We start from the raw sequence: 27045 nt of genomic DNA on the forward strand, positions 1-27045 counted from the left end.
TTAGATGGCTGAGTTCTAACTTGATGTAAATATTGTTCTTCTGTTTAAGTAATCCAGTTAGGAAAACAACAATTTGAATTTTTCTAAGACGCTAACATAATTGGAGCGATGAAAAATGTTTTTCTCTGGAAGGTAGCTAAGATTCCGAAATATTTGTCCTTGCCTGCTTTCTTTACTAGGGAATGTTTTGAATATGTGTGTACAATTCGAACAAATTTAGAAGCAAATTGAGACAATTATCTCTTCAGTGATGATAAAATTCTGACATTCATTCCATAAATAGTAACCAAATATAGTTAGCCTTGTGAAATAGCCTGACTTTTTCCTCAATTCCACACGATGGAAGTTATAGAAAACCATGTTTTAAAAACAAATTCCTAACAGGCCAAATCCACTTCTGAAGACCAAACTTCTTATAGCCTTTTGAGTTGACTTTGGCTTATACCTCTGTGACTCCTTTTCATGTTTTTTCCTTCTATATCCTTTAGTGGGTAAGACTTACTGCCCTCATCTGCTACTTATATAAAAGACTGTTCAGTATAAGTGGCCTTTAAACAGACTGGTGAAAACGAGCTACTGTGAAGACTGGTAGTGTTTTTACCTGTGGGGCAGGACAGACTTCTTGATTGTGAGATTCAAGCGAAATAACCAGGTCGGTGGGCAGTTGTCCAATAGAAGCTTGATATTGGGTATAAAAACCTGAATTACTTCATTCAAAGTGATCTACTAATTAAAGTTTGCATGTATGAAGTTGAATGCTTTAAGAAGACAGATGCCATGATTTCTTTTTTGTTAGGAGTGAGACTATCTGCGTTTTGAAACAATGCCTTGAATATTTGTGTTAGGAGTCCATGGAGGGTGTTTTAAGGCATAGTAGAGTGTGCTACTTGTGATTAATTTTAATGATCTATTTGATGCTTGTTTATAGCCAGCGCATGGTACTCAAGACACCAATTTTGTCACTATATTGAGAGTCATAAATTGTGCAGAAATAGTATTGAGGTGTAAATAAATATTCAGTGCCTGTTGATCACGTAATCAACAGGTAGTTTCTAGATAACTGCATTTCTGTAAATTAATCTTAAAATGCCTTAATTTCTTTTTGCATCTGCTTTGCATGTAGAGTATGCCACTTAAATATTTGAGACTCTGGAAGGCTTATAGTAGCCTGTGTAGATGGATCTTTTCTGTTTTCATGATCTTATTTTCAGATAAGGAGTGCATAGCTGTAGTTTGCAGTTATGGGCTGGGGTTAAATTTTGTGCTGCTTTTTCAATATACTTGGATTTTGGTGAAGTGTAAAAAGACAAGATTGTATTTGCAGAGAGAGGGTGGCTGGGTCTTTAAACAGATAAAAGTTTGCTCTAATGTATTGACTGATTGCTATATGAAAATGACACTTCTTAGATGGGTGTCTTTGAAAACATTATTTGCACTGTATATAAAGTCACTAAATTTAGTTTGCATTGAAATGTGCCACGGTGTACCTGCTCCAACAAGTCAGTGTGCTTCTTGCTCTCACATACTTACCTATTGATTTCTCTTGCCTACCTGCTAAAAACGCCTTTTAGAAAAATTCTGTCTGTGGGCTCATCATTCCTTTTTTTTTCTGTGCGTGTTATTCTCAACAAGAATAGTGCTGTTGCATCTGTGGTGATGTGACAGCGTAAGTAAGAGAAGATGGGTAGTTAGAGGCTATGCAGTCTATTAGACTGACTGCTGCAGCTGTCAAGTGACAAACTCTTGATCCACAAATGCCTTTGTTAAGGTCTGAAATCAAACGAGCAGAATTCCAACCTGAATAAAAGGTGAGTACAGTTGCACAGAGTTCAGGTAAATATGGATTAATTTCACCGTCTTGGAAAGAAAAGGTAGCTCCCAGGAGGAGGGGGTGAGAATAGGTGGAGTGCTCTTGGTGGAGGGGAAGGGGTAAGAGAGAAAGAGACGCGGCATTCAGAGCTGATGGAACATGAGGAGCTGGCTGTGGAGGGAGAGATCATACAGAGCCCGTAATTTTTATTTTATGGCCCATTAGATGCATTTGGTATCTAGCAGAGTTATGAATTTTAGCTGTTATGTCAGTTTAGTTGCCTGTAAAACTGCAGTCTCTGTTCCAGAGCTCCTGTTTGGGAAGTGGTTTGTTGGTTTCCCTTGAGGATGGCCTGAGAGATTAGAGATGAAGCAACTGTTTTATGAGAAGTGTTTCTCCAGTGATATCTGGCTATTTTTGTCCTGAATCGATTGTCTGCATGAATTTACTTCTTTCTTCATGTTTCTCTGTGCTTAGTTACTGTTCTTTCAAATAACCTTAAAATACAAATACATGATGTTCAAATAAATCTAGATACTTCTTTGAACTATTTTTTTCTAACATTTTAAAGCCAATTTCATTGTGTATTAAAAGTGGGATGGACATGATACTTGTGAAATGCCACCTTTTAATTTGATGCTTAACTGAATAAAAATAATTTTCTTGATGCTTACAAGGTTTGTTTTCTAGTTTCTAAGCACTTAACTTCAACAATTTGTCACATGAATACTTCACTAGCTCCTCTTTAGTTAGAGAGTTCTTAAGACATAATCCTGAAGATCAGAAAGTCAATACCATGTTTGAAATAAAACTATCTTGTTAATCAGCAGAGAAGGCAGGTGACTTTTCCTTTTTTTTCAACTTGCAGTGGTAAGGTTATGAAAGCTTTCATTTTATGGTCTATGATATAAGAGCTTTCCAAATTTTAAGCACTTGTAACCTAGATGGTTTGATGCCTTTGGGTGCTCGCACACGAATTGCTCACTTTGCCTTTTATGTCCAGTGACTTATTGGTTGTCAGAGAAGATGAGAAGGAAAGTTTCTCTGGGAGAATTTTTTTTTTGTATTTCCCGTGGCCTTAACAGGTTTGGGCTTCTGTGTAGTGTAGTTTTCTGCTGTTGGTTGTTTTGCTTGTCCTCATACATAAAATACAGAATGTATGCATTTGAAATATCAAGGGCTTAATGTTGCTATTGTAAAGAACAGAGGTGTACTGGGTCAGCGTAAAGGCAGAGCAGTGTTTTGGCGTTCCTGCTTATGGCCCTTTCAGCCTGAGAGAACGTGGAGAAAAGGAGGAAGTAAAATAGATGGTTTAAAATAAAAGGCATTGAAAGGGCTTATTTTACTTGGTTGTCTGTGTAGAAGCTGGAATTTATTGCAGTTGGGCAAGGACTACCTGGAGACAATTTTTAGGCCTCCTTGGAATTCTTTTGGTCCTCGTAGGGACTATAGCTAGTCACACAGCACCAGTCTCTTAGCACACTGAGTCATGAGCATCTTGAAAAATAGTATTTGCTTCTTTCAGAAGTACTGTGCTCAGAAGTCTAAAACTTGGGGGTAAAAATGATAGCTCGCTTTCAAATAGAAGTGAGCATCATTATGATGGATCTGAAGAATCAGAGGAGCAGGGTTTATCTTAATAATGCATATATTGGATATATTAGCACTTATAAGTTACAGTATTCAAAACCTTAAATTTTTGCAATTGGTTTTATTTTGTTTATTCTAACACAAAAAAGAAAAGCTGATAGCATATCCTTGTGAAAACTATGCTAGGGTACATGGAAAATAAGGTGATTGGCAACAGCCAACATGGCTTCAATAAAGGCAGATAGCACCTGACAAATCTGGTGGCCTTCTACAATGGCGTTACAGCATTGGCAGATAGGGGAAGAACAACTGACATCATCTAACTGTGCTTGTGCAAAGCATTTGACACTGTTCTCCATGACATCCTTGTCTATAAATTGGAAAGATGGCCTTAGATGATCAGCTGTGGTTCTGCTTAAGTCGGGTGTTGAGAGTTGTTGGGAAAAGAGAGAAGAAATCGTCACTCAATCTCTATGAACACTGAAGATCTACCATGTAGTTCAGTTCCACTCATAGTACATAAAGTAGATGGGGAAATTTCAGAGAAGGGCTATTAGGGTCATCAGTACAAGGAACGATCAAGATGTAATTCTTCAGCCTGGAGAAGAGGTAAGGAAGATGGTCTGTGATAGCAATATCCAAAATCATGAACAACTTGAAGGAGATGAGTATTAATGGTTTATCGGCTATTCTAGTGCAAGAACTTGGGATGTTAAGAGAAGTCAGTAGGAACCAGTTTGCAAGCAAAAGAAAGTGATTTTTCATGGAACAGGTAGTGGAAGTACTGGAGTTCCTTACCACGAGATGCTGTGGGTAGTACAAGTAGGCATGTGTTTGAAAATATATGGGGCTCTTTGAAGACAGAGGTGTGCCATTGAGAGTTAGCAAGTAGAGAACACATCTGAGAGGGTAAAAAACACTGGTGTGAAAAGAGAGTACATCCAAACCTTTCAAATGGGTACCTGGAACTTGGTTTTTGGGTGGGGAGAGTCATTGTAGATGATGATGATCCCTTCTTTGTCCTTAATAGTAAAGATACAAAACTATTACCAATTGTTTTATTCATCAAGGTCTGTATCAATGTTCTTAAAATCTTGCTTGGCAGGGTTTGCTGGAGGAATAACAGATCTATATTAGTGGTCCATTTTCCGCTGAGATCAGGTCAGGCCTGGCTGCTGATGCTTGAAACATCTGTATTTTTGCACTTACTGTATGCTCAAGTCAAATAGCCAGAAATGTCCTAACATTAAATATGATGTTTCTTTTCACTGGGTCTTGTCAGCACAGTATTGTTTAGGCTGAACTTGGTACTGAATAGAAATGACTAAATAAAGGTTGTTAACCATTCAGGTAGGAGTTCTGTTCTCATGTAGGGAATGCTACGAATGCATCCACTGCTATTTTAAAATGTTTTTATATAGTTTACTCACAGCTGGAAGTTGTTATTTAAGGGTGTAATCATAATATGGTGGCTGTCAATAAAGGTAGTGCTAGGAAACTTATGCATGTTATGTATCAAGACAATGTCATCCTCTGTTATTCCGTTGTACCGAAATGAGTAAAACACGTCAGTTCTTGAACACCTGAGTTAATTTTTTTGCCTCTATCAGAAAACTCCTCCCTGTGGAGGGGTTGGGGATCTTTAATCTTTCCCACTCCTTGGGCTCCTTGAAGGAAGGGTGTGATTTATCTCATTAGCTGTTTCATCTGAGCTTTTTTTTTTTTTTAACGGGAGAGATGGACCCATGGGTCAAATGGACCACAGCAAGGAAGCTTCACTTGTACCTCTTTGAAGCATGCTGTCTTACCACTTCAAGATTTAACTAGTTTTGACCCTTAAAAAATAGGAGTTTGGGTTAAAATCACACATCTTAAAAAACAAAAACAAAAAAAAACACAAACAAAAAAAAAAACACCACCAAGAGAAGAAATCTTCTTTGGGAACCTTGTGGCTTTGAATGGTTAGGTTCTGCCTCAAGCTCTCCTCCTGCAGGAAGGCTGAGATTGATAATAAAAGCTTGTGATATTGTGCCTTCAGGAACTGGGAATTACTGAAAGTTATGGCAGATACTGTGAACTTACAATAAAATGGTGAGAGTTGGCAGATGTGGCAAGAAACATCCTTTACTGTTGACCTTTAAATATGCTAAGTTAATGCCTTTTACAAATGCACAATACTTGTAGCAATAACGTTTTGGTATTCTGCCTTCCTTACCCTTCTGGTACTGCTAAAACTGGTAAAAGCTGTAATTAAGCTGTCAATACCTTATTTTAAAGTACAGTTAACATTATTATTCTAGGCTATTTTTGAAGTAAAAGATATTATATTGGGAACTGAGCCAGTGATTAATAACACTTTTCTTTCTTTCTTTCAAAGACAGCCAAAAAGTGTAAAACAAAGGGGGAAACATTTTTTTTGACGTGTGTTATCTGAGGTGTGTGTTGTGATATGGCCCTGGAGTCTTGCACCAAAATAGAACTATTTGGAAAACATAACTAATTCTCATCTGAGTTGTATATAATTAACTTTTAGGTAAGAAGGGTAATTTGAGATTCTTTCAAGCTGTGTGTAGAATGTAGAAAGTGTTTAGCTTTGACTTCTTTTTTTTTAATTAAGCATATGCATAATAAACAGTGAATAAGGGGTGTAAATGGAGGCAATGTGTTTGTACATTATTAACACATTTCAAAACTAAAAAAAAAAAGGTGAACTATTCATGTTTGTTACAGGTAATAGATTATTAAAAGTACTTGTTTGTTCTGCAGGATTCGTTTAGTGACGTAAGTCAGCAGCATTTTCTGGAGTGAATGTAGATTAGTGCTGTTATTGTCAGCATGAAGTTAGTGTCTAGTGGCATTACATGATGGATTAATCACAGTGGTTAGGGCATTTTTTGAAAATGATGATTTGAGTCTTTCAATGAACGGACAGTTTGTAAAGATGGCTGCATCTTACCTTATCGCACAGCTTGGGTCATGGGCTTTGTAATGGGCTGGGAATGTTAATGTGGCAGAAGAAGATGTAACATAAAAGATTTCAGATTGTTGGAGTGTTGCAGTGAATACTGTTTGCTAGCATATAAAGGGGGATTTTTAATTTTACAAGTTATATGCTTGCTTGTGTTTTACAGTCATTTGTTAATACCTCAAAGCTCGAACACTGAATTTTAGTCTTTTTGGTAATGGGCATATCACTGTAGAATTAAATTGTACCTGTCTATTTTAAGACTATTAGCTTTTCTATTTGTGAATGAAATTACCCTGGTAAAGCTCGTTGCTTTTTTCTGCTAGTTCACGTATATAAGCTATGCTTTAACTGCAGAATGATGAACCTTATTTGTGCTGACACTGAAACAGCAAATGCAGGAGGTAATACTTAGTCAAAAGCCTGACCTGAGTGCATTCATGTTAGTGAGCTAGTATCAACCTGACTAGTTTATTTGCGGACACTGAAGTTACAAAACCTGAGGATCAGAGGCAAGTTGTACACCTAATGCTGTTACAAATTTGTTGCTGTTGTATCGGAGTTCGTTCATTGAACGTTAGGTCATGATTGCCATTGGGTTGCAGTCAGACCTTTGGTGCACTGCAGGTGTGCCAAGAGATAGAGGCTGTGTCATCCCTGTTAGCTGTCTTCTAGTTCTCCTCCTGCAAAGTCAGCCTTCGTTAAGCATCTGAGGACACTGAGATTTTCGGAGCTGGGTTTGCGCAGGCAGCTGTGTAGGTATGTGATGGAACTTGGGGAGAGTCCCTAATGAGGAGTGGGTGCTTCACTTTGCTCTTCCTCCTGCAAGTTCATCACTTAGCCTGTAAATCACGGTAAGCAGCCTTGTGGGTGCCTGAATGCCTGGTCTTTCAGGTCCCCTCAGAGAGCAGCTCTTCCTCTGTGGCTTCCAGTGAAAGCATTAGGTGTGGTAGAGTACTGGTGGTCAGTCCTGTGCAGTTAAGGTTTCACTGAGCTTTGCAGACAGCCAGTGTCTGGTGGACAGTGATGACTGCAGCTTGGGGGAAGACACGGTAAGGGTTCAAAATGAATTTCAGAAACTTCACCTGCTGCTACCGATTCCCCTCTTGAAAATACTTTCTTAAATAACTAGTAAGAATTAAAAACAATTATCAGCATTTAGGTTTTTAATTTTTTGTACCTAGTATTGTCTCTTGTGTTACTTCTGAGTGACAGCAACTGTATCCATTTTAATTTTGTTACTTTGCCATAAAACTTAGACCTAAACTTGTTTTCATCACAGGACCATTAATAAACGAGGGTAGAAAATAACTGTTTTGAAAAGCATAAGTAGGTTGGTGTATGTAGCACTGAACTGTCCAAGGTCTTTGATTAATTATTTCAAGTTGGCAAAAAATAGTATAAACCAAAAGTCTGAAGTTTTAAGTAGAGATCCTTGTATTTTTTGTACGATTTCTTCTCGTTCCCTCCTTACCCCACAACCTTCTCTTCTCTTCTCTTCTCCACCCTTGATAATGGAGGCTTTTCAAAATGTATTATTAGAAGGGTTTGTACTTTCTGTAGTGTTTGGTTCTGTCCCACAGTGTTGTCGTTTTACTTTTCTACTTGCTGTTTGACACGGAGCAAATGCTTGGGATGTCACTTCTAATTTTAACCATTGGTTCAGTTCTCTACTCAATATAGCAAACAGGTTTTCTTTTTCCCTGCAGTAACAAATCTCCTATTGTAAAATCTCCTATTGTAGAACCCTTTCATATTAACACGCTTCCACTCCCCCTCGATGATGCATCGAGACAAATGTACAGCAACACAGACAGAGCTCAGACTTGCCACTGTTTGACAGTTACAAGTCTCCTAGTGCTTTCATTTTTTTTGGAAAGCTTTTTCACCCCCAATTCAGAGAAAAAATGGAAATCTGTAATGACATAGTTACAAATGCGAGTTACAATGTACATTGCAAATTCAGTGTGCATAGTTGGAAGCAATTGGAAGCTGTACTGTTGTAGCTTCAACTACTGTGTGTCGTCTTTGCTACTTCAAGAATGTATTTTCAGTTTTGTGCTTTTTAACTGCAAAAATGCTCTAGATATGAATATGCAGTTAGCAAACACCTGCTCATGTGTTCCAGTACGGCTATCTTTTATTTCAGTACTAGCTGTGGAAATGGTCAGGTGTCTTCACTGGTCTGATTCAAAACTCACATCAGACACAGCCGATAGCGGAGGTATTACTTTGGATTTACAACAGCATCCTGATAGCAAAGCTTGGCCCGTCATTTAGCTAAGCGAATAGAAAGATATGGTCTCTGCTCATTCTAGGGTTTGGGCACTGTTCTACTGTAGCAACATTACTTGGATATTTTAAACTAGGATATTTCTACTTATATTTATGAATCATTTATTTTCCTATTCAAGTCACTGTTTTAAAACAATTTACTGATTGTTTTTGCTGCCTGTGGACTTGGTATGTATCCCAAAAAAGGAAAAGTTTATTAACAGTTAGTCCAAATAAACTCATATTATGTACTTAGAGCAAGAGAAATTTGGGGTCCCTTTAGATACTGATAAACAAAGCTGATCTCTGAGATATGCATAATGGATCCCTTGATTGCAATTTTTCATTTCATTTATAGATAAATTTCCCATTGGCTTTTGTGTGCCAGATAGAGTATTACTTATCTAAATGATAAAAAAAAAAAAAAGTCTGTAATAATAGTAATTCTGAAGATCTTTTTCTTCAGCTTTGTGTCAAGATGTGGGAGATGTTTTGCAGCAGCATGTGCTTTCTCTTCTGGCAGTGTTATGCTCTTTTCATCTTTTCTTGTTTCCCTTCTTGTTCCCTTACATGTATAGAAGAAGTAACAGCACATCCTCTGATCACAGTACTCAATTGTGTATCTTGGAAGAGCATATAAATTCATTTGAAGTTGCAGTGTTATTTCATTCCAGCTTGCATTGGTGTATGGCATGGAGTAATTCGTCTCTGAAAAGGCCTTTGTACTGCAGTATCTGCCATCTCAAAATGCAGGAAGCTTGAAATACTCTGCACCTTCCTTTCTTGTGTTTGTAGCTCTTGTTGTATGTCATCTGAACCATCTTCTTGCACTGCAGTGTGAGACAAACGCTGCTGATTGAAACTCTTGTTAATTATTTGATAGTTCTTCTTGCTACCCAGATGCCATTTTTTTTCCTATGTACGCTTTTCTTTACAAATCCAAAAATCAGCTCTGTAAGTTTTAGCAACTAGAGCCAGCTACAGGGAAGCTGCAGTTGCTTTATTCCAGGCCTTTTTGTATACCTGACTATTCTGAGAGCCATGCAACAGGGAGTTGCTTTTCTTTATGTAGTGAGAGTCTTCAATTTACTGCAGATTACTGCAGATCTATGGTTTGGAGGAAATGTGAAATCTAGGGAGTTATCACGTTTGCTTGTTTGAGCTGTGGGACATGAATATTAGCAGAGGAACCATTTTCGCTAGGTATGTAGTGGGGCAAAGCTGTTAGAGTTGATGTGAATATTTTTTTTGAACAGAAACTGGGTAGAAGTCTTTACTATGTTTACAGTTGAGTGTTAAATTGACTCAGACCTCTGTTAGCTTCTGAAATAAAACCTTTCTTTAGGTTGTTTTTTGCTAAAAGATTGCCACCTCTTAAAGGAATTGGGCTGCGTTATCCACTTATCTAGGGACAATCAGAGTGGAGACAATATTGGTCTTCATATCTCGCTTCAAAATCTGAAGAGTTGAAATAGTCATCAGCATTCTTGTGGTGGAAAGCTCTTCCTAGTTAGTATGCTGTTCTGTTTTAGAACTATTATTGCTTATTTTCTCAGGATGGATTTAGCTGCTTCTCATAAGGGCTTTAAGATGTTGATCTTGTATTTTACTTTCCCTGATAAGAAGCTTGAAGAATACCTCATTTGACAGCACTTGAAAATCATGTCTGCGTTACCATATATGCTCAATTTTTTGGATTCTGTAAATAAAAAAGTTCTCAACGCAGCACTTGTGTGTCTTCAAAAACTCACTATGCCTGTTTCATTACTTTCCCCTCTTTTTTTCCTCTAAATGATCTATTAAGACTAAAGTTCATCTAATGAACTTTTTTTTTTTTTACCAAGTCATTCATTAGGCATCATGTGTGGAACTCAAGTTCAGGCTTCTGGTGAAATCAGTGTAGAATGAGAAATTTTTCATTGTTAGAGACAGCTGGAGTAAAGAAATACTCGAGGAAGGAATGTTAAAGGAAAACCTAAGTTTGTTCCTGTAGAATCTCACTGAATTAGACAATGAGCTCTGTGACTTGTTGGCATCCTGCAGTGAGAAAGCGAGTGGGTGCATGTTCTAGTGGTTATTTATTACCAGATGTTAGGGATTAAAAAAAAAAAAGGATGATAAAAATTTTAAGGGAAAGAAAAGATTAATTCTAAGGGAGTGATGGATTGCTTCACTCTTCTCGAAAAATGAGTCAGTCTCACTAAACTAAAAGAAGAGGCTTCGTCTTGTCTGCAGAGCACTTACCAGAACTGATACTGGTGACTTGTATCGTATTACAGTCTGCAATAGGCCCATATCACTTAATGCAATTTGAATTGCATAGCCAGACATAACATTCAAAGTTTTAAATTATGATAAAGAAATCCTTTTAAAATGAAAATTAAGTAGAAATGCCTATTGGAAGATCGCATGTTTTCTTTGCTTGAAAATATTCTACTATAGAAGCCAACTTTTCATTCAGCATTAGGAGTAAATATGGAAGTCGGGATTAGATGGGTTTACCTGATTTGCTTAGGAATGAGGTGGCACCTAAACCTATGCAATGAAAAAAAACTGTCAAGGTCTTTTTTCTTAGTTTCCGTTGTGGCCTTTTCCAGCAGTTCATTCCTGTTAAAGCTCATTGAACTGAAGTAGGGTAGCACAGGTACGTAATTAAAGCAAGCCTGTATCCATCTGCCTAGTTGACTATTCTGCTTCGTTGTTTTTTTTATTGACACGCTGTGCTGGCGGCAAACAGCCAAACAGAAGGACTTCCCTGTCAGGTTCCAAATCCTAATGTTTTGTCATCTTTATGTCTCACAGAGTTCTGAAGCCTCCGAAGTGGTAATCCTGGAGCGGTGCTGGGTTGTGGAGTTCAGAAGTAAAACAGATGTTTCAATAATTCTCAGTAAGTAAGACACAGCTCAGTATGGATTTTCTTATTTTTGTTAACAAAACCAATGAAAAAGCAACCACCCAGACACTGAAACTTTGCCATAAACTTAGCTGAAATCTGTCCCATTGTCTGTTAATGATGTGTACATCTAAATATTGCTTGTCTCTGAATTCATGCCTGACAAGAAAATTCTAAAAGCTGTATTTTTACTTTTTCTAAAATAAAGTGAAAGTAATAGTCTTCCTCTGACAAGAAGTTTGATGTTTTGGTTTATTAGGTATTATGTAGAACATGGATTTTATGTTGATACACGTTTAATTCATTGTATTCCTAAATGATTTGTTATTGCTAACTTCCCTATTAATTTAGGGTTTCCTTTTTTTCTCATCTCCTATCAAGCTTTCATTCGTTGAATTGAAACAGGAAAAAAATATTATTTCATAGAAATCAGAATCATAGTTTCAGTGTGAAGATTTTCATTTGGAGAAAATGCTGACAGGGTTTTGTCTGCAGGAACAACTGAAATAACCATTGTGTATAAAATTTTTTCATGAAGTGGAATCTTTCCAATACCACTACAGAGTATAACTCTTTAGATGAATTTGGTATTTTCACTTAGCTTTGATTTAAGAGGTTTACAAAAACAAGCAAGTTTTCCCTACCCAAATCTAAATGTCAAGGGGTGTTTTTCCGTTGTTCTTGTTTTTTGAATTGCACCGAATATGTTTTCTTACAGTTTAAACAGTCACCTACTGAAGTGATTCGTAGTGCTTGGTTATGTTTGAGAAGGCAGTGACATAAAGTGTGCTCATTGTCTTTTATCCTATTCTAGATAGTGTTTTGAGGAATAGGTCCAGTTCTGCATCTTGAGTAATGGAATTAAGTCTTAGGTCTTTCTAGATTTGGAAGCACTACTTTGCCTAATCAATAGCTGAATGATTACTGCTGACTCTCAAATCGAGGCTTTTCTAATTCTGCGTTTATTGATTCTAAGTCATTAATTGGAATCATTGACTTTATGAGGTGGTGATGTTACAATTTGGGTATGAATACAGTCATGTCGGTTCCCTTTTGGTGCTTTTTTTACAGTGCTTTAACATAATGTTGTTATACCAAGAACTCAGTTTTAACTACTGACAGGGTTCTTTTAATTGGCTTTGAAGCCTGCGAACAGGCTGGTTTCTATGGCAGTGAGACTGGCAGATTTTAAGTCCAAACACAGGAGAAGCAGACAACTCCGTACTGAGTAAGCACTTGAGACTGCCTGTGGAAGAAAATGTGACTGGGAATATGTATGGAGGAAGAAATGTACTTCCATAGTTAGGAACAGAAGTTATCTTTATTAGAAAGTCTGCGTCTCCAGTGAGAGTTTGAGGGTCAGTAGTGCAGCTAGAAGTAAGGGTGGCATGTCAAACCAGTGTTTAAAAAATGTTTTAAAGGAGAAAAGAGGAAAAAGCACGGAAAACTAAAGGTGTGCAGAGCTGTGAAATGATGGTGAATACCTGGAGTGTGACTAAAGGAATACAACAAAAGATAGAGGAAGAGACAGGTAGAGAAGAAACAGATTTCAAACTTGGCAGTTTCATGTGTTGGAGAACATCGGCAAGAGGCTGGCAGATGATTGATTCGATTGGAAAAGAGAAAGCAAGCAAGGTATGTGAGGTATTTCAACAAAACTGAAGAGGAATGAAGATAGTGTACTGTGTACTGAGTAAGAGTAGCGTACTAAAGGAAATGAAATAATATTCTGTGTACAGTAGGGCAAAAACACAATTCAGAAGACAAAAGGGGGGAAAAGATACTTGAGAATGAAGAGGTCTTCATCACTAGGGGGCTTTTGTCATGGAAAAACTAGCTGCCTTGTTACTACCTGATCATTGAGATATCAGTTGACTACTGAGAGCCAAATAAAACAAGCTGTAAAATGTGTATGTGGGGCTTGAAATGTTTTGGGTAGAAGCAGGATAGGAGAACTTACCTGCTCACTATGACAAATTCCTGTTGGAAAAGGCCAAGGGCAGCTATGGCAGTACACAACCAAATCTCAAGATAAAGGAGGCTGAGTTCATCCATGAAACATAACTTTTGCAGCGAGGAAGGGACAGATTGCAAGATAAAGAAAATCAGTGGGTGGTTCAGGTTCAGGCTTCAAACTGTGAGGGGTGTTTTGGAATGAGCTTCCAGCTGACTGTCTCCATCTTTCTCTGAGTAGTGGGCTAAATCCTCACTGGATAGTGAGAAATGGAGTCTGAATCAGATATGTAAGAAGATAATGTAATATATGACAGTAGTGTAAACACAAGAGGGAAAAAGAAGGAAATTTTCATGCAATATTCAGTTATGCTGTGGAGCTGATTGTCTCAGTGTTGTGTTCACTGAAATGTAAGTAGAGTACAAAGGAGGTCAGGCAGTTGTAGTGGATAGATCTGTGTAAGCACTTTAAGCATAGTGCTCCCAAAGCTATCTAACTAAAAACATTTTTAAGTGAAACATTCAAGGAAACAAAGATTTGTTAGGTGAAACATCATTCTGTATTGCCTGGTTTCTCGTATGCCCTCATAACATTGATTAGCTGCTATTAACGGAGCAGGTCAGACTGACATGAGGTGGATCTGATTTAAAGCTCACGAGGGTTCACATGAGTGTGATTCAGTTCTGAAATCCAGAAAAGTGTGATGGGCAGAGTATTTCAGCAATTTTATTCAAAAAGGTCTTAAACCTGGAAACTGCTGCTGTGAACTGAAAGGTTTGAGCAATGCATCGTTAACTTCCTCAGCTCCAGTTCTCCTGAATAACCGCAGCGGTCACATCTGACAATACAGAGAAGCATCATAGCCTCATCCAACACTGAAATATTTCTCTAAATTATTACAATTACATGTTCCTTTCTTCCTCTGGACCTTGGAAGCCCTGTTAAAGGTGGCTTATGTGGCAAGGTGCTGGCAGCAGCAGGGGGCTGCAGTGGTGGTCCTTGTGAGGAGGGGCTGGGCCTACCCTGTGACAGTTCCAGCCTGCTCCAGTGGCAGCACCACAGGGTGGAGGAGGTATTTCCCTGCAGCCCGTGGAGAGACCAGGCTGTAGTGAGGAAAATGTTGGTAGTTTTTGGTCACACTTATATTTCTCTTGAATAGGGTGACTGGAGCTGTGTGGCTGGATGCTTGAATCTCTCCCAAGAGCAATCTGAAGTTGAGCTGTTGTTGTATGGAGCCTCATGTTACTTACATGGAGTGGATGTGAGCCATCTCTGTGGGCCTCCTTCCCTTCATGTGGTACAATAAAAATTTGGGAATGAACCCAAGAGACACAGGCACAAGGAAATGAAATTGGATGTGAGAGACTACATTCAGGGACTGCATTTTCTTGATCTGTCCATCTCTTCAGTTTTTCAGGGTAAGAACTTTCTCTAGGACTGTATCAATTTCATTGTTGTGTGCGCTTTCTTGGTGAGAACTAGGGAAGCAAGAGCTCTGACGTGCAGGTAGGGCTGGTGAGGCATGGTGAGGAAGGAAGGAAGATAGGAGGATGACCGAGTTCTTGATGCAAGGTCATAGTTACCTACAATGTTTTGCAGGGTGTCAGGTGAAAGGTCCACGTGTAGGAATAACCCCTAGATGGCAAGCATTCCCTTTGTGAGTAGTATGTAACCCAAAAAGCCTGGAATTTTTTGCTTCTTTCAGTGGTAGTGGTTTGGAAAGGCAGGTCAGTATCACTCCCTTGTTTTGACATGTGGTAACTGAGGAATACATTAGTTACTCTTGCAGACCTGGGTAGAGAATGAAGGTCCTTGAATCCTGCTGTATTGAAGGTGGATTGATGGTTCAGCCAGGGGTGTGATACACCCTATTTTTCAAAAGCAGTCTACTGCTAAGCAAAGGCTGTAGTGTATGCTGCAGGACTTCTGTTCAGCGCTGTTAAGGATACCATTGGGGTGCTTAAATATTTGTGTGGCCTGCCTGGCTTTCAGTGTAGGTGTGGTGGTTAATTAATTCAAGGAAAGGGCATGTGTGAAAGCCTGCTGGAACTGAAAGAAAGGAAGTATTATAGTGCGGTAGTCAACCTGGGAAAACAAAGTTTTCTATCATGTTGTATTTATATCAAATACCTCAGTCGTTTTTGTGAACTTCTATGGGGACTTAAATGAAGATTATAATGGTAACTTACAAAAGTTTATTCCAGATTTGCAAAATAAAAAAATTAAATAAACCCAACCACTGAAGATAAAATTCTTAATTAAAATCTTTATCTTTGATTGAGAATTGAACTTTCAAAGGAAGATTAACGTAGAATCACGAGTAACCGTGGGATGATTTCATCAATACTAATTTGAACATGAAATGCATCAGCATATAGAATTCAGTCAGCTTTGTGAATTAAAAGCCTCTGATGTCTGTATTAGAAATATCCTGCAGATATAATTTATGTATCAAAGCTTCATTCTGCTTTTGTTACAGAATTATGGTGGTTAGCTGCGATGGTGCTTTATATTTTAGAGTGACAGTGGTTCATTGATATTTCCAACCATTTACCACTGCTGAGGTAGCAGTTGAGAATCGGTTTTCAGTAGTATGTGTGAACGGAGAGAGAACCTTTAACCTTTTTTGAACTCTCCAACTTTGCATATTGGTGTAGGAGGGAGAAAAAAGTGATTCCCTAGAAGATGAGGGGCTGTTATCATGAACACTGACCATGTGCTTTTTACATCTTTTTTTTTTTTTAACTCAAATACTGCCAGCAATTTCTGTTGTACTGTTCAACATGATTTTATGCTTACAGCTCTCCTTAATGAAAATAAAGCAAACCATACTGTATCTTCCTGTCACTTTTACATATTTAATAAATTAAGTCAATAAGGCCTTCCTAAGAGAAAGGAAGAAAAAAAAAAAGATGCCGAATGAAAAAGCTTCAGTGAAGAGCGTTTCTCCCTACCCCTTAGAAGTGTGTGTGTATATATATGTATTATTTTTAGAAGTCTGTCTATTAAACTGCAGTCTTCTGAAAGACAAGGGTTGATTCTGGTAACTGTCTATGCTTTTTTTGAGACAGTTATTTACTTCAGGTTTCAGAGAAATCCAGGTTTTTGTTGAAGATTTTATTAAATGAAAAGGGACTCAAGTAAGATTTTTAACAAGAGAGTTGTTAGTGTTTTTAAAACAACTGAAATGTCGAAGTAGTTGTGGAGGAAAGAGGCAGTTGGTACTGTTGAGGTGAAAAAACCTTTTAAATGTAAGTATTATTACAAAGTAACTATGACAACAAGAAGTTATTTTAAGATGATGGAACTAATACCAAAATACACTTATGACTTTAGATGTCTGGGTTAGAGTAGGAGAGGCTTTCCAGTGTTGTTGGGGATACCGTAGCTTGTGCCATTTCATTATTTGACAGCAGTTCTGTTTGATTGGGGGACGGGGTGCTGGTGGTTTCTTTATGTGAGCTGCAGGAGTCCTAAATTATATGCTGGCTTCAGTGGGAGAAACTCTGTTGAGATGAAGCTTCAGGAAAAGACTTGTTGGTTCGTAGAGTCCTGATCAGAAAAAGCTCTCTAAACAGACATGTTTGCTTTCGAATATCTGTTTCCTCAGCAGTTGCCCCTAGTTGAAGTGCTGATACTGAAATAAGGAAGAGAAGTACTGTAGCCACAGGACTGGATTACTTTTTCATTATGTCAGTGTAAGCGGTGTCTCTATTTCTGCCCTGTTTGTGGTTCAGTGGACAGGAAGTCAACAGAAGTGTGAATGCAGTTAATTATACATTATGTAAGGTGGGCAGTTTCTGGACAAGAAAAATCTCCTTCAAAATATGAGTACAGCAACACTGCAGGCCAAGTGGATGTCCCGAGTAGTCCTGAGTGCTTCATCCACCTGCTGTAGAGCAAATGCAGACTTCACAAATGGTGCACTGGGGTTGGCTTGCTTGCACTGCTTTATCCAAGTATCAGTGCTAACACTTGGTATCAAGTCCATGCACTAGAGTTAGTAATGTTTGCTTCCTCCTTTTTCTTTTCCCCTGAGGCTGGTATTTGTGACAGTTAATTCATTTTTGACTGACTACTTGTGTTTTCTACAGTAACTGTAATTGTGAGTACAAAGTTTTTTTGCTTACCCATGAAATGCTCCTGTGTAGGATGTTTCAGGACAAATACAATTCTACTAATATATCCACCACTCATTGGAGGCATTCATTACGTTTGAGGGTTTGTCAATATACAGTTTTGTTTTCAGAAATACTTGTGGGAGCTAAGTTTTGCCTCCGTACTGAAACCTGGAATTAAGTATCTGAGCACGATAGGATTATCTATTTGCATATAATTTAAAATAATAGTCAACATGACAATATGAAAGAGAAGAACATGATAGTGATTTATTACATGAATAAACCTGTGTTCCTTTATTGCAACAGACATTTTTGCCAATGCGCATTTTGAAAATGGTTAAGACAGTTTTTATTATAATATGTGAACTGGTTGTATGTAAACATTACATGCATTGAAACAGCATGTGAAATATATTGCCAACTGTTCGATCTGCAGAATAAAACTTCGTATGTTTGCAGAAATTAGTATTTTTGTGGCAGTTTCGTATGCTTTTCAGAAGTGAACTTAGTTGTTCTGAGTACCCCAAAGACCTAAATATAGCAGACTATAGTTTTGAAGTGATAGTTTGGAATAAATTTCCAGACTTCAAAACTGGCACATGTTAGATCAGAATACAGTGAATTACGTCCACTCACACTGCATTTCACTCTGTGTTTCTGGTTCTATGCATATTAAGTATGATTCAGTATGCCTTTTGTGCTCAGCAGTCTGATTTCCACAGCTGAGAGGTAAATATAAATAGCACGATTTCAATTGCAAAATGTTGATTTCCTCCCAAAGCAGATGTTTTTTATTTAGCTAGTGGCAGAATATTTCAAGGCAAGATCACTGTTCCTGTTTATGTTTAAAAATAAAGAGGAAAAAAAAACACCTTGGCATATCTGAATTTTGATTGTCAAGTGTTGGCTTGTTTGTGTGACAGTCTTTCATTAGCTAAGGCATCTTGGAAATCCAAGCTGCTTCTATTAAAAATTCAGAGCTTTTAAAGACTGAATGGTACAAGCAGGTGTTTTGCATGCCTGTAAATATCTGGATGACTGATGGTTAATTTCAGTCTTGATGGTGGTTGACTACATGCCTCTTTTCCTTTCCTTTCTCTTTTTTCTTTTTTTTTTTCTTCCCCACTGGTAGTTCCAAAATACAATGAAGTAAAACCAAACTTCTGAATTACTGGGCTGAGTGACAGAAGGGAGTAGATAATTGTGCTGTCACAGGTCTTACTGGAGCATAAGAGAAGTTATCAGCTCTTCTAATTACCAGTCCTCTTGAAGGTTACTGCCCCCTTGTCCACCCCAGGTGCGGTAGCAGATCACATGAGAGCTTACAGGTGAAATTTTTGTTTGAATTCATTTTCACAAACACCCAAATTCAGCTTGATCAGGTTTGGTTGCTCAAGGCAAATATATATTGTGTGCAAATAAGGATCAGATGAACATCTGCATCTCCCTCTGATTTTGAATATTCTTGTCACATGAATTGAATATCTTATTTCCCAGACTGAGCTGGGGCCAGAGGCAAGAGTTTAAATCCTTATTAGCACTTCTTAAAGTACCTGTGAAGCCAGAAGGACGATTCCCCACTTTCTGCTCTTCTTCTCCCTCATTCTTCGTGGATTCTTTAGTTCAACTGGTCTGTGAAATCTTGTTCTGAATTCTTATCAGCAGCTGCAGGCAGATATTTACATTTCCTTAGATCCACTACCAGACAAATAACTTGTTCCACCTCTACTGGGATTTGTGCCAACACAATTTTAAGAGACTTCCAGACTTGAGGGTTTGCATCTTTTGTCCCCCATAACAATAAAGGCATAGTTAATTGTAAGTGGCAGATGCTCAGTTTATGAAGTGCAAATGGGTTTAGAATAACGTATGTGGGTAAGTGCCCAAGGTTAGATACTCAAGTTAGGAAAAAGGAATTCAAGTTCACTTCGTATATAGAAAAGTTCTATATGTTGTTTGGATTTTTGAACTGGTTATGAAAGCATGCAAGTTTTCTGTTTATTAACATTATTATATTTAGTAATATTATCTATGGCTCATTTAGGTCAAAACGATTTTCATGTCCTACCAGATCCTTCAATCCTTATTAACACAGGTGCTTGAGAGGGTTTTACGTTTCTGAATCAGTTGGTAATATATTCCGAGAAGCATTGATTTTTTTTTTCGCAGTTCATTCTTCATTGTGTTTATCACACACCATGTCACACTGAATTTGCGGCTCTGTGAAGCTGTCCGTGCCACAGAATTTTAAATGCTTAAGAGGTGTTTTTTCTTTCTGTGCTAATTCTAATCAAACGACTGACCCTTGCTACTTACCTGCATTTTCTTGGGAGCTTTGGCATTTTTTTTAAATGCCTTTTCTCTTTTGTTGTTAGAAAATGTGATCATTAAACAATTAGACTTCAGGCAGAACAGCAAAAGACATGTAGATAGTAATGAGGTCAGAAGCTCCTATGCACAACCTGTTGGGCCTTAACAGAGGAGTTATGTCATGCTAAATTATCTGCGTGTATTGATGAGCAGTATTCTGCCAAGGATGGGTAAAATGTGGAGCAGAAAGTGCAGGTCTAATAGAAGAACTGATGAACACATCGATTCTGGTGAAATCAGGTTGTCTCTCTCTGCTGCTCTTGCTAAATTCTTGTTTAAGTTAGCAATTCTGATAGCTACCTGCTAAGCTGCAGAATCTGTCCTGAAAAAGGGTTTCCCATTTCAGTTTGATTCATCCACCTGGTTTAGCAATATGTTAATTGCTTTTGGAACCACTCTGTGGACAGACTTTGTACTGCACCAAGTACAAAAGTACAGGGCATTGATTCGAGTTGGATGGGCTGCATGGCTCTGTGATGGAAGAAGTACGTGTGGTGGCATTAATGGTGTGTGATAAGAATTTTGTTGTGATCTCCAGTCTGAATAAGAGTTCCTAACAACGGTGTTGATGTTTTCTGAGTGCAGAGTTTCAGAGTGGAGAACCAGATCTTTACCTTGAAGCTGCATCTAAGCCAGACTGTGAAGCTTGGGCTGTGGCACTGGGAGAGGCAAACTCGGAAGGTTTGAGGAATAAAATTCAGCAGCTCCAGAGACTGATCATGGAAATCAAAGAGGAGAGAGCAGCAGATGAAGCCCGTCAGTTTCTCCCTTCGTCACAAGTAGACAGTTTAAGAGAGCCACAGTTTACGAGTGAGTGCATATATTCATTTTTTTTAGTGGTGAAATAAAAATGCCACAGAATATAGCAATATGGTTAGTGTTATAGATTGTGTATGTAATGCTCTTTTACTTGTTACTTGACAAAATGCAGTCGTAGAAGGAGAAAACTGATCAAAATTATCTGCAAATATCATTACCGATTATACTTAGATTTATGCAGATTATCTTCAGAGGAACAAATGTGTGATCACTATGTTTCTGGCCTTTTTCTCCCATGTGTTTTCTTCATGAGACCTAAATATCCTGTTCTTGTTTTTTTGTACTACATGAATATACGGATTACTATGTAAGATAATACCTGATAATTTCCATTTATTTGCAAAGAAGGATTTAGTCATACTTAATTTAGTGTCACGAAAGTGTACTTTGTAATATAAAAGCACTGGGGGTATGAAAGCATGTAGCGATACATTGAGTCACGTTGGGTGCACGGGGGCCTGAATTATGCTGTATTGCTGTGCACTGTATTTCAGTTGCCCAGTTACTTAATCAAGTCTGTGTCCAGCACACTCATAAAAATGTTCCAGGCCAACATGCTGACTCTGCTAGTGGTGACGTTGAACTCTGAGAAATTTGTGGTCAGAGAAATTTTTATAACTCTATTAAAAAAAAAAAAAAGATCTTATTTATTATTTCTTATTGACCAAGACCTTTCCAAGCTCTGCAGCTGTAATTTTTTTTTCTGGCCAGACTTGAATGATTAGCTACAATAATGAGAACAATCTGAAACCCAGACCTATTCTGCAACATCAAATTTTCGTGGAACGTGAACAGCTATTTTCTTCTTATATTTGTAACAAAAATCTTACTTTCTAGATTTTCTACCAACTTGGTTCGCCCAAGTTGGACCAATTTCTTCAGTACTTCAGTAATTTAAACTACTTAATAATAATGCTTATTGGAGATGATACATAAATGTTGCCATGAGACAGTTTCTTTTCTACAAGTTCAATCGATACCGTAGTTGGGATTCAATTACTCCCTGCAGAGGGTGAACAACGCACTATTATTTAACCATTCATCTGGTGTTTCTCTTCTTGTGGTTCTGTGGTTCACTTCTTTGTCCTATGTAGGTAGAATATATAGCCCTTAGCAGTAAATATGCACTAGAACTTAACTCCAAAGTGGAGGGAACTAAAATGTTCTTGTTTTCAGTATATGAAAAAACAAATTCAAGTACTGTTTTCCAATAAAAAGCAGGGTTATTTTATTGACCTACATGTAAATTGTAAGACAACAACTTTGTGATATATTTTGCTAGATTAACCTCATTTATATACTTTGACAGGACATAATTTTTGTTTTTATTTTTAATGTGATAGTGTACCCATTAAAAAAAAAGAGTTCTAGTATCTGTCAGGAAAACATTACATTTGTAGATAATTGTGATCGAAAATCTTACACATAACAATACATGATTTTTTTCTTATTGTCTTTTCCCATCAATGAAAAGTTTCTGCTACTAAGACAGAAGTCATCTTTAGAAGTTATATTTTTTTCTGGACAAGTACTTCATGCAAAGACCTCTTTCACTACAGGTTTTTAATTATGAAATGTTACTCTGTTGGCAGTGGCAGGTAATTAATGAGGCATGAATAAGGCATGTGAAACTTTTAAGCTGTATTAAAAAAATATATCAAAATCAAATTATTTCTAATAATTTTTTTTCTTAATGTTAAAAGGTATTCAGAGGATTGCAAATGAGCCGAAGTTGGAGTTCAGCCTTGGTAAGATACCATTTTTTTTCTCCTTGCAGTGTGTGTGCATATGTGTAGTGTTATGTAATGCAGCATATTGCCTCTTTCAAAAGAAAGAACGTAAGAACTCTGGTTCATTTAGGCAAGATAGTCAGGAGACCTGCCTGTGTATGTGTCTTTGAAAAGCTGTCTTGGTATTCCTGTTTAGTTAAAAGGTATGAAGATCTGCTGACTTCTCAAATGCTCTACTTCTCTACTGTGCTGAAAATCTGCCCAGTAGTTCTGTCGACGTTGTTTATGAAATGTTACTGATTTGAAGTGTGTTTAAGATGCACTTTTAAAAAAGACCTTTCATTTAGATGGCAGTGCCGTCCCCTTAGAAAAAAACTTTATTTAAAAGCCTTGATCTTTTTTAGAGACAGAAATTGATATCAATGTTTGCCTAATTTTCCATTTTTATACTTTGAGTTAGTAAAATAACTTAATTTCAGGAGGTATTCCGTCAGCTCCAGCCACCCTCTCTATACAGGGGTATACAGCATGATGAAGATGGCTGAGTAAATCAAGAAAGCTAGTAAAATAATGATGTAGTTGTAGTATGATGTAAAGGTCCACAGTATTTGCTTCGTGAAGCGTGTACCATTTAGGAAAGTGAATTAATAACTTTGTCATTGCTCTTTCAGAGCAAAAACTTGAGATTTCAAATTTGGTAAATATGAAGATCGTTTGCTGTTGAAGAATTAAATACAATAATTCCTGATCAGAAATAAGACTAATAGATAGGCTTCTTGCTTATTGTCTCTTCCTGTATACAGTAAAATCACAGTTGGCAGTAACAGATCTTCTGAAATATCTCGTGCTATATGCTGCGTATTTTCTGAAATATATAAATATACTTGGCAAATTTCTTATTTTTGCATTCCTGTAACCTGTTAATATGCATCTTGTTTTATAGTCGTACACTGAGAAACTTTTAGAGCTGTTCAGTATCTGTTATATTTTCTCTGATAGAAACAATTGAAAAATGTCTATTGGAAAGATTCTACAAGAATGTGAAGAATCTTCTACATAAAAATCTTCGGGAGGGAGAGAGGGGACAATTTCTACTACTACCACCATGCTATCACTTCTGTTAAATGTGTTCTGCCCAACTGTAAGGGGGCAAGAGGGATCTGTTGTAGCAGTGGATGTTCTAGTCGTGGAAATCATGACTTCAGTCTTTCTTTTCTTTCCATCTTTTTTTCCTTCCTGTTTATTTACCATACCAGATTGGTCTTCCCCCCTGCATCACTGTGTGTGTGCAAGAGAGCAAAAGAACAAGAGTACAGTAAGAAGGGTTTTATATAAAAATCCATTGAACTCCACTCTTTGGAGAACAACCAAAAAACATGTCTCCTGCAACCCTCCCAGTACAGCAAACACAATGGCATCAGTGGCGTGACTGCAGGCGCTCACCTTGTTCATCCTGTCACTTCTGCCTCTTGTGGCCTTGTCCTTTGAACTGGGTAATGCTCGGCTTTTGTATGGCAGTAACAACTCTGATTTAAAAGCAGATACCCTAAAGCTGTACCCTTTTGGGCAGATGACGTTCTATTTGATGCAGTAATTTCTAGATTCTTGTAACTATACCTGGGTAGTTTTACCTGTATGTTTTTTTAAAAACTAGATGGTTACAGTTGTACAAAAATGTTGTAGAATAGTGTTTTTTCTTCTGTAGGAACTACTTCTGAAATTTTTAAAAGTTGGCACAAAAGAAAGGCCTAGTTCTCTCAGGAAATTACCATGCTATAATGATGATTAAAAGCTATTCTAACCTTTCTGTTAGAAAGGTAACTTTCCTGTTTCTTTCCATAAGCATTTTTGTAGATGATGTGACTGGAGTATTTAGGCATGGCTAGTAAAATTGCAATGCTCCAGCCATAACAAACTCCCAGAATGACCCTGGTGTGGGATTGGAGAAGGGAGGAAGGTGCTACAGACAGTGACTGGCAATTAGATAAGCTGTACTTCAGAAAAAGTTTTTATCTGTGATAAATGTGCCCTGGCAGGAAGAAGTGTAAAAAAAAAAAAAAAATAAATAAAAAAAAAAATAAAAAATGGTGTGCAACTATTTTCAGAGGTTTTTACGCTCATGGTGGATGGAGCTGTCATAGTTAATCAATAAATAACTTTCATAAATGGAGCTCACCAGTAATTAAAATAGAATGTGGCTTTTCATTAATGCTTGCATACTGTCTTAACGCACCAGATTTATTTAGTGACAGTATATCTAAATGTTCTTTAATGTTTGAGGTTCTGATAGCTAAATTTTGAAATCATGTCATTACGTACAAATTCTTCTAGGGCCTGTGTTCTGGTATAGTAGCTCACTTTCTACATTTATTATCCTTAACACCCTGCCAAGTATTTTCTTGATAAAATGTCAAAAACAAAACAAAAAAACACCACCACCAAGAAAACCACCATGAAAACCAACAACCAAAGAAAAAAATTTTTTTTTTGCTGAGGTGTTTACTAGGATAAAATTCTTCTGAACTAGAGCATTACACCACAGTACACGCAACGTTTTTTACAGTGAACTTGGTTTTGATAATTTCTTTTTTTATTTTGGAGTCCCATCTTCATGTAGATGTTAAAAAAAATCTTCTAAGATTTTTTTGTTGCTACTATTTCAATTGTTTTAATATTCCTGAGGACTCTTCTGGAATACAGCTGCTTTTTGAATCTTATAACTGTTGGGATGCTTTCTTTTTCAAACTTGTTTGTCTTTTCAAGTCATTTCTTTCTCTTCTGTCTGCTGTTTTATGAAGCACCAGGAAGGTACTGTATCTTGTTTTGTGCACGGTGCTGAGTAGAGGGGTGGAACAGGACAATGGGAGGAAAAACAGATACTGAGCCTAAGTAACAAGCCAATCTAACAAACACTGAAGCTGATGAAGATCTTCCCTGTGATGCTGAAGTGCACAGAGTTAGCTCTTTTTACTGTGTGTTTTTTTTTTTTTTTTTACTGTTAGTTCTGGACTTAACTGTTTTTGGTTGCTAGTTACTGTTCTGATTTTGAAAATATCCAAGTCTGAGTCCTGGATCTAACTACGTACGGTGTAGGTTCCTGACTTCACGCTGATTTCAGTGTAGCTACTTCGTAGTATGAGCTTACTTACTTACATTGATATAATGGTTATGGGATATAAATTATATTATGCATACAGGTGAGCACTTGTGAAGTTTCTAAGAGCTTTTATCTCTAAAGGTATTTGCATTTACTTCATGATGAACTGACAAAGCAGCACAGGAAAACTCAAGAAAAAGGAGGGAGTAAGGCAGAAGGCTCAGTTGGTAGTAAAAGTGCTCAGAGCTGAGCTCAGTAATGAATGTGACGTTAATATGGAGAAATACATTGGAGGAAATAAAATCTAAATGGAAAGGTCATTACCACTTTAATGTCCAGTAGAATTTCTCTGGATGCATTTCAGTGTTCTTGAATTTCTCTAATTGATTAGAGGTGTGGAGATGGCTTAGGATATTACTGTTATGGGTGTAGTATAATTGTCTAGATAGCTGCCTAGAAAGTAATATCTCTGCACATGTTGCAGTCATAGTCAGGTACTCATTTTAATGAGAGCACCTGTCCAGCATTTCCAAAAGCTTTCCCTCTCTTGGGAGGTATGTTAGGGCAGAGAAATTTGATGGACTGTCCTGTTGTTGTGTAACCTCTATGTACTTTTCAAAGTATAGAATAATGTAAGTCTTGGTTATGTCCTTTTTCAAAATCTCATTAAATAGCACACAATTCATAGAAAACATAACCAAGGAGCTGAAAGGATAAAAACGTAAATTTTCTAGGGCATTTATATTTCCATTTTACCAAGTGTTGTGTTGATACATGAGCTGTCTACCTGTGAACACAGATAACTATTTTTTTTAATTCTTCACTGTCTTTTTCCTTTTCCCAGGGTAGTATTGTGACGGCATCTCTTGGAAAAGGTCTTGAAGCAGATTAAACTCTGCATACTGAACCTAAATGGTACATCAATGCTGCTCAAAGACCATGACCAAACGTTGTTTTCCAATTCAGAAACATAATCTGGAGTTTTTTTGGCAGCAGCTGTTCCTAGAAGAGTAATGAGCAAAAATACTAGTTTTATCAACACCATAAGCTTGGAATCAGACTCCTGATTCTAGCAGAATTTCCCATGTAACTCAGCTTTCGGTTTTTCAGTTAAGTGACTAATAGTTTCTTATTAGTCAAATGAAAAAGAAAACCATCACAATCTGAGAAAATGTAAGAGAAGTGATCTTTTTTTCTATGAATCCAAGTGTCACTGTATGCTCTAGGTTTTTTATTCCTTTTTGTTTTAAAGGCCATGTGAATCGAATTAGTTTAATAGTCACATGAAGAGCAGGTTTATGCTTTTGCTGTCTTAAAACTTGATTTTTTTGGTTAAAAGTTTAAATTTAATACAAATTTGTTCTGAATTTAATACAAATTTGTTCTGATCTTATACAATTTCCTTCTACCCAATGACCTACT

The 27045-nt window shown here is 37.3% G+C and overlaps 1 protein-coding gene across 25 annotated transcripts in view; it reads left to right on the forward strand.

Annotated features, from left to right (window-relative positions):
* Window positions 1-27045, forward strand: part of INPP4B (inositol polyphosphate-4-phosphatase type II B) — a 293558-nt gene that overhangs the window by 91487 nt on the left and 175026 nt on the right. For 18 of the 25 annotated variants that reach the window (XM_050710635.1, XM_050710636.1, XM_050710637.1 and 15 more), the window contains 3 exons: window positions 11442-11526; window positions 20563-20787; window positions 22500-22544. In XM_050710635.1, the coding sequence (XP_050566592.1) occupies window positions 11442-11526; window positions 20563-20787; window positions 22500-22544 (355 nt within the window). Of the gene's footprint in view, window positions 1-7333; window positions 7418-11441; window positions 11527-20562; window positions 20788-22499; window positions 22545-27045 lie in introns of those variants that run through there. The other 7 variants (XM_035546534.2, XM_050710638.1, XM_035546557.2 and 4 more) reach the window with 5 other exon arrangements.

This window comes from Cygnus atratus, chromosome 4 (genome assembly GCF_013377495.2).
Source record: "Cygnus atratus isolate AKBS03 ecotype Queensland, Australia chromosome 4, CAtr_DNAZoo_HiC_assembly, whole genome shotgun sequence".
Taxonomy (NCBI): domain Eukaryota; kingdom Metazoa; phylum Chordata; class Aves; order Anseriformes; family Anatidae; genus Cygnus; species Cygnus atratus.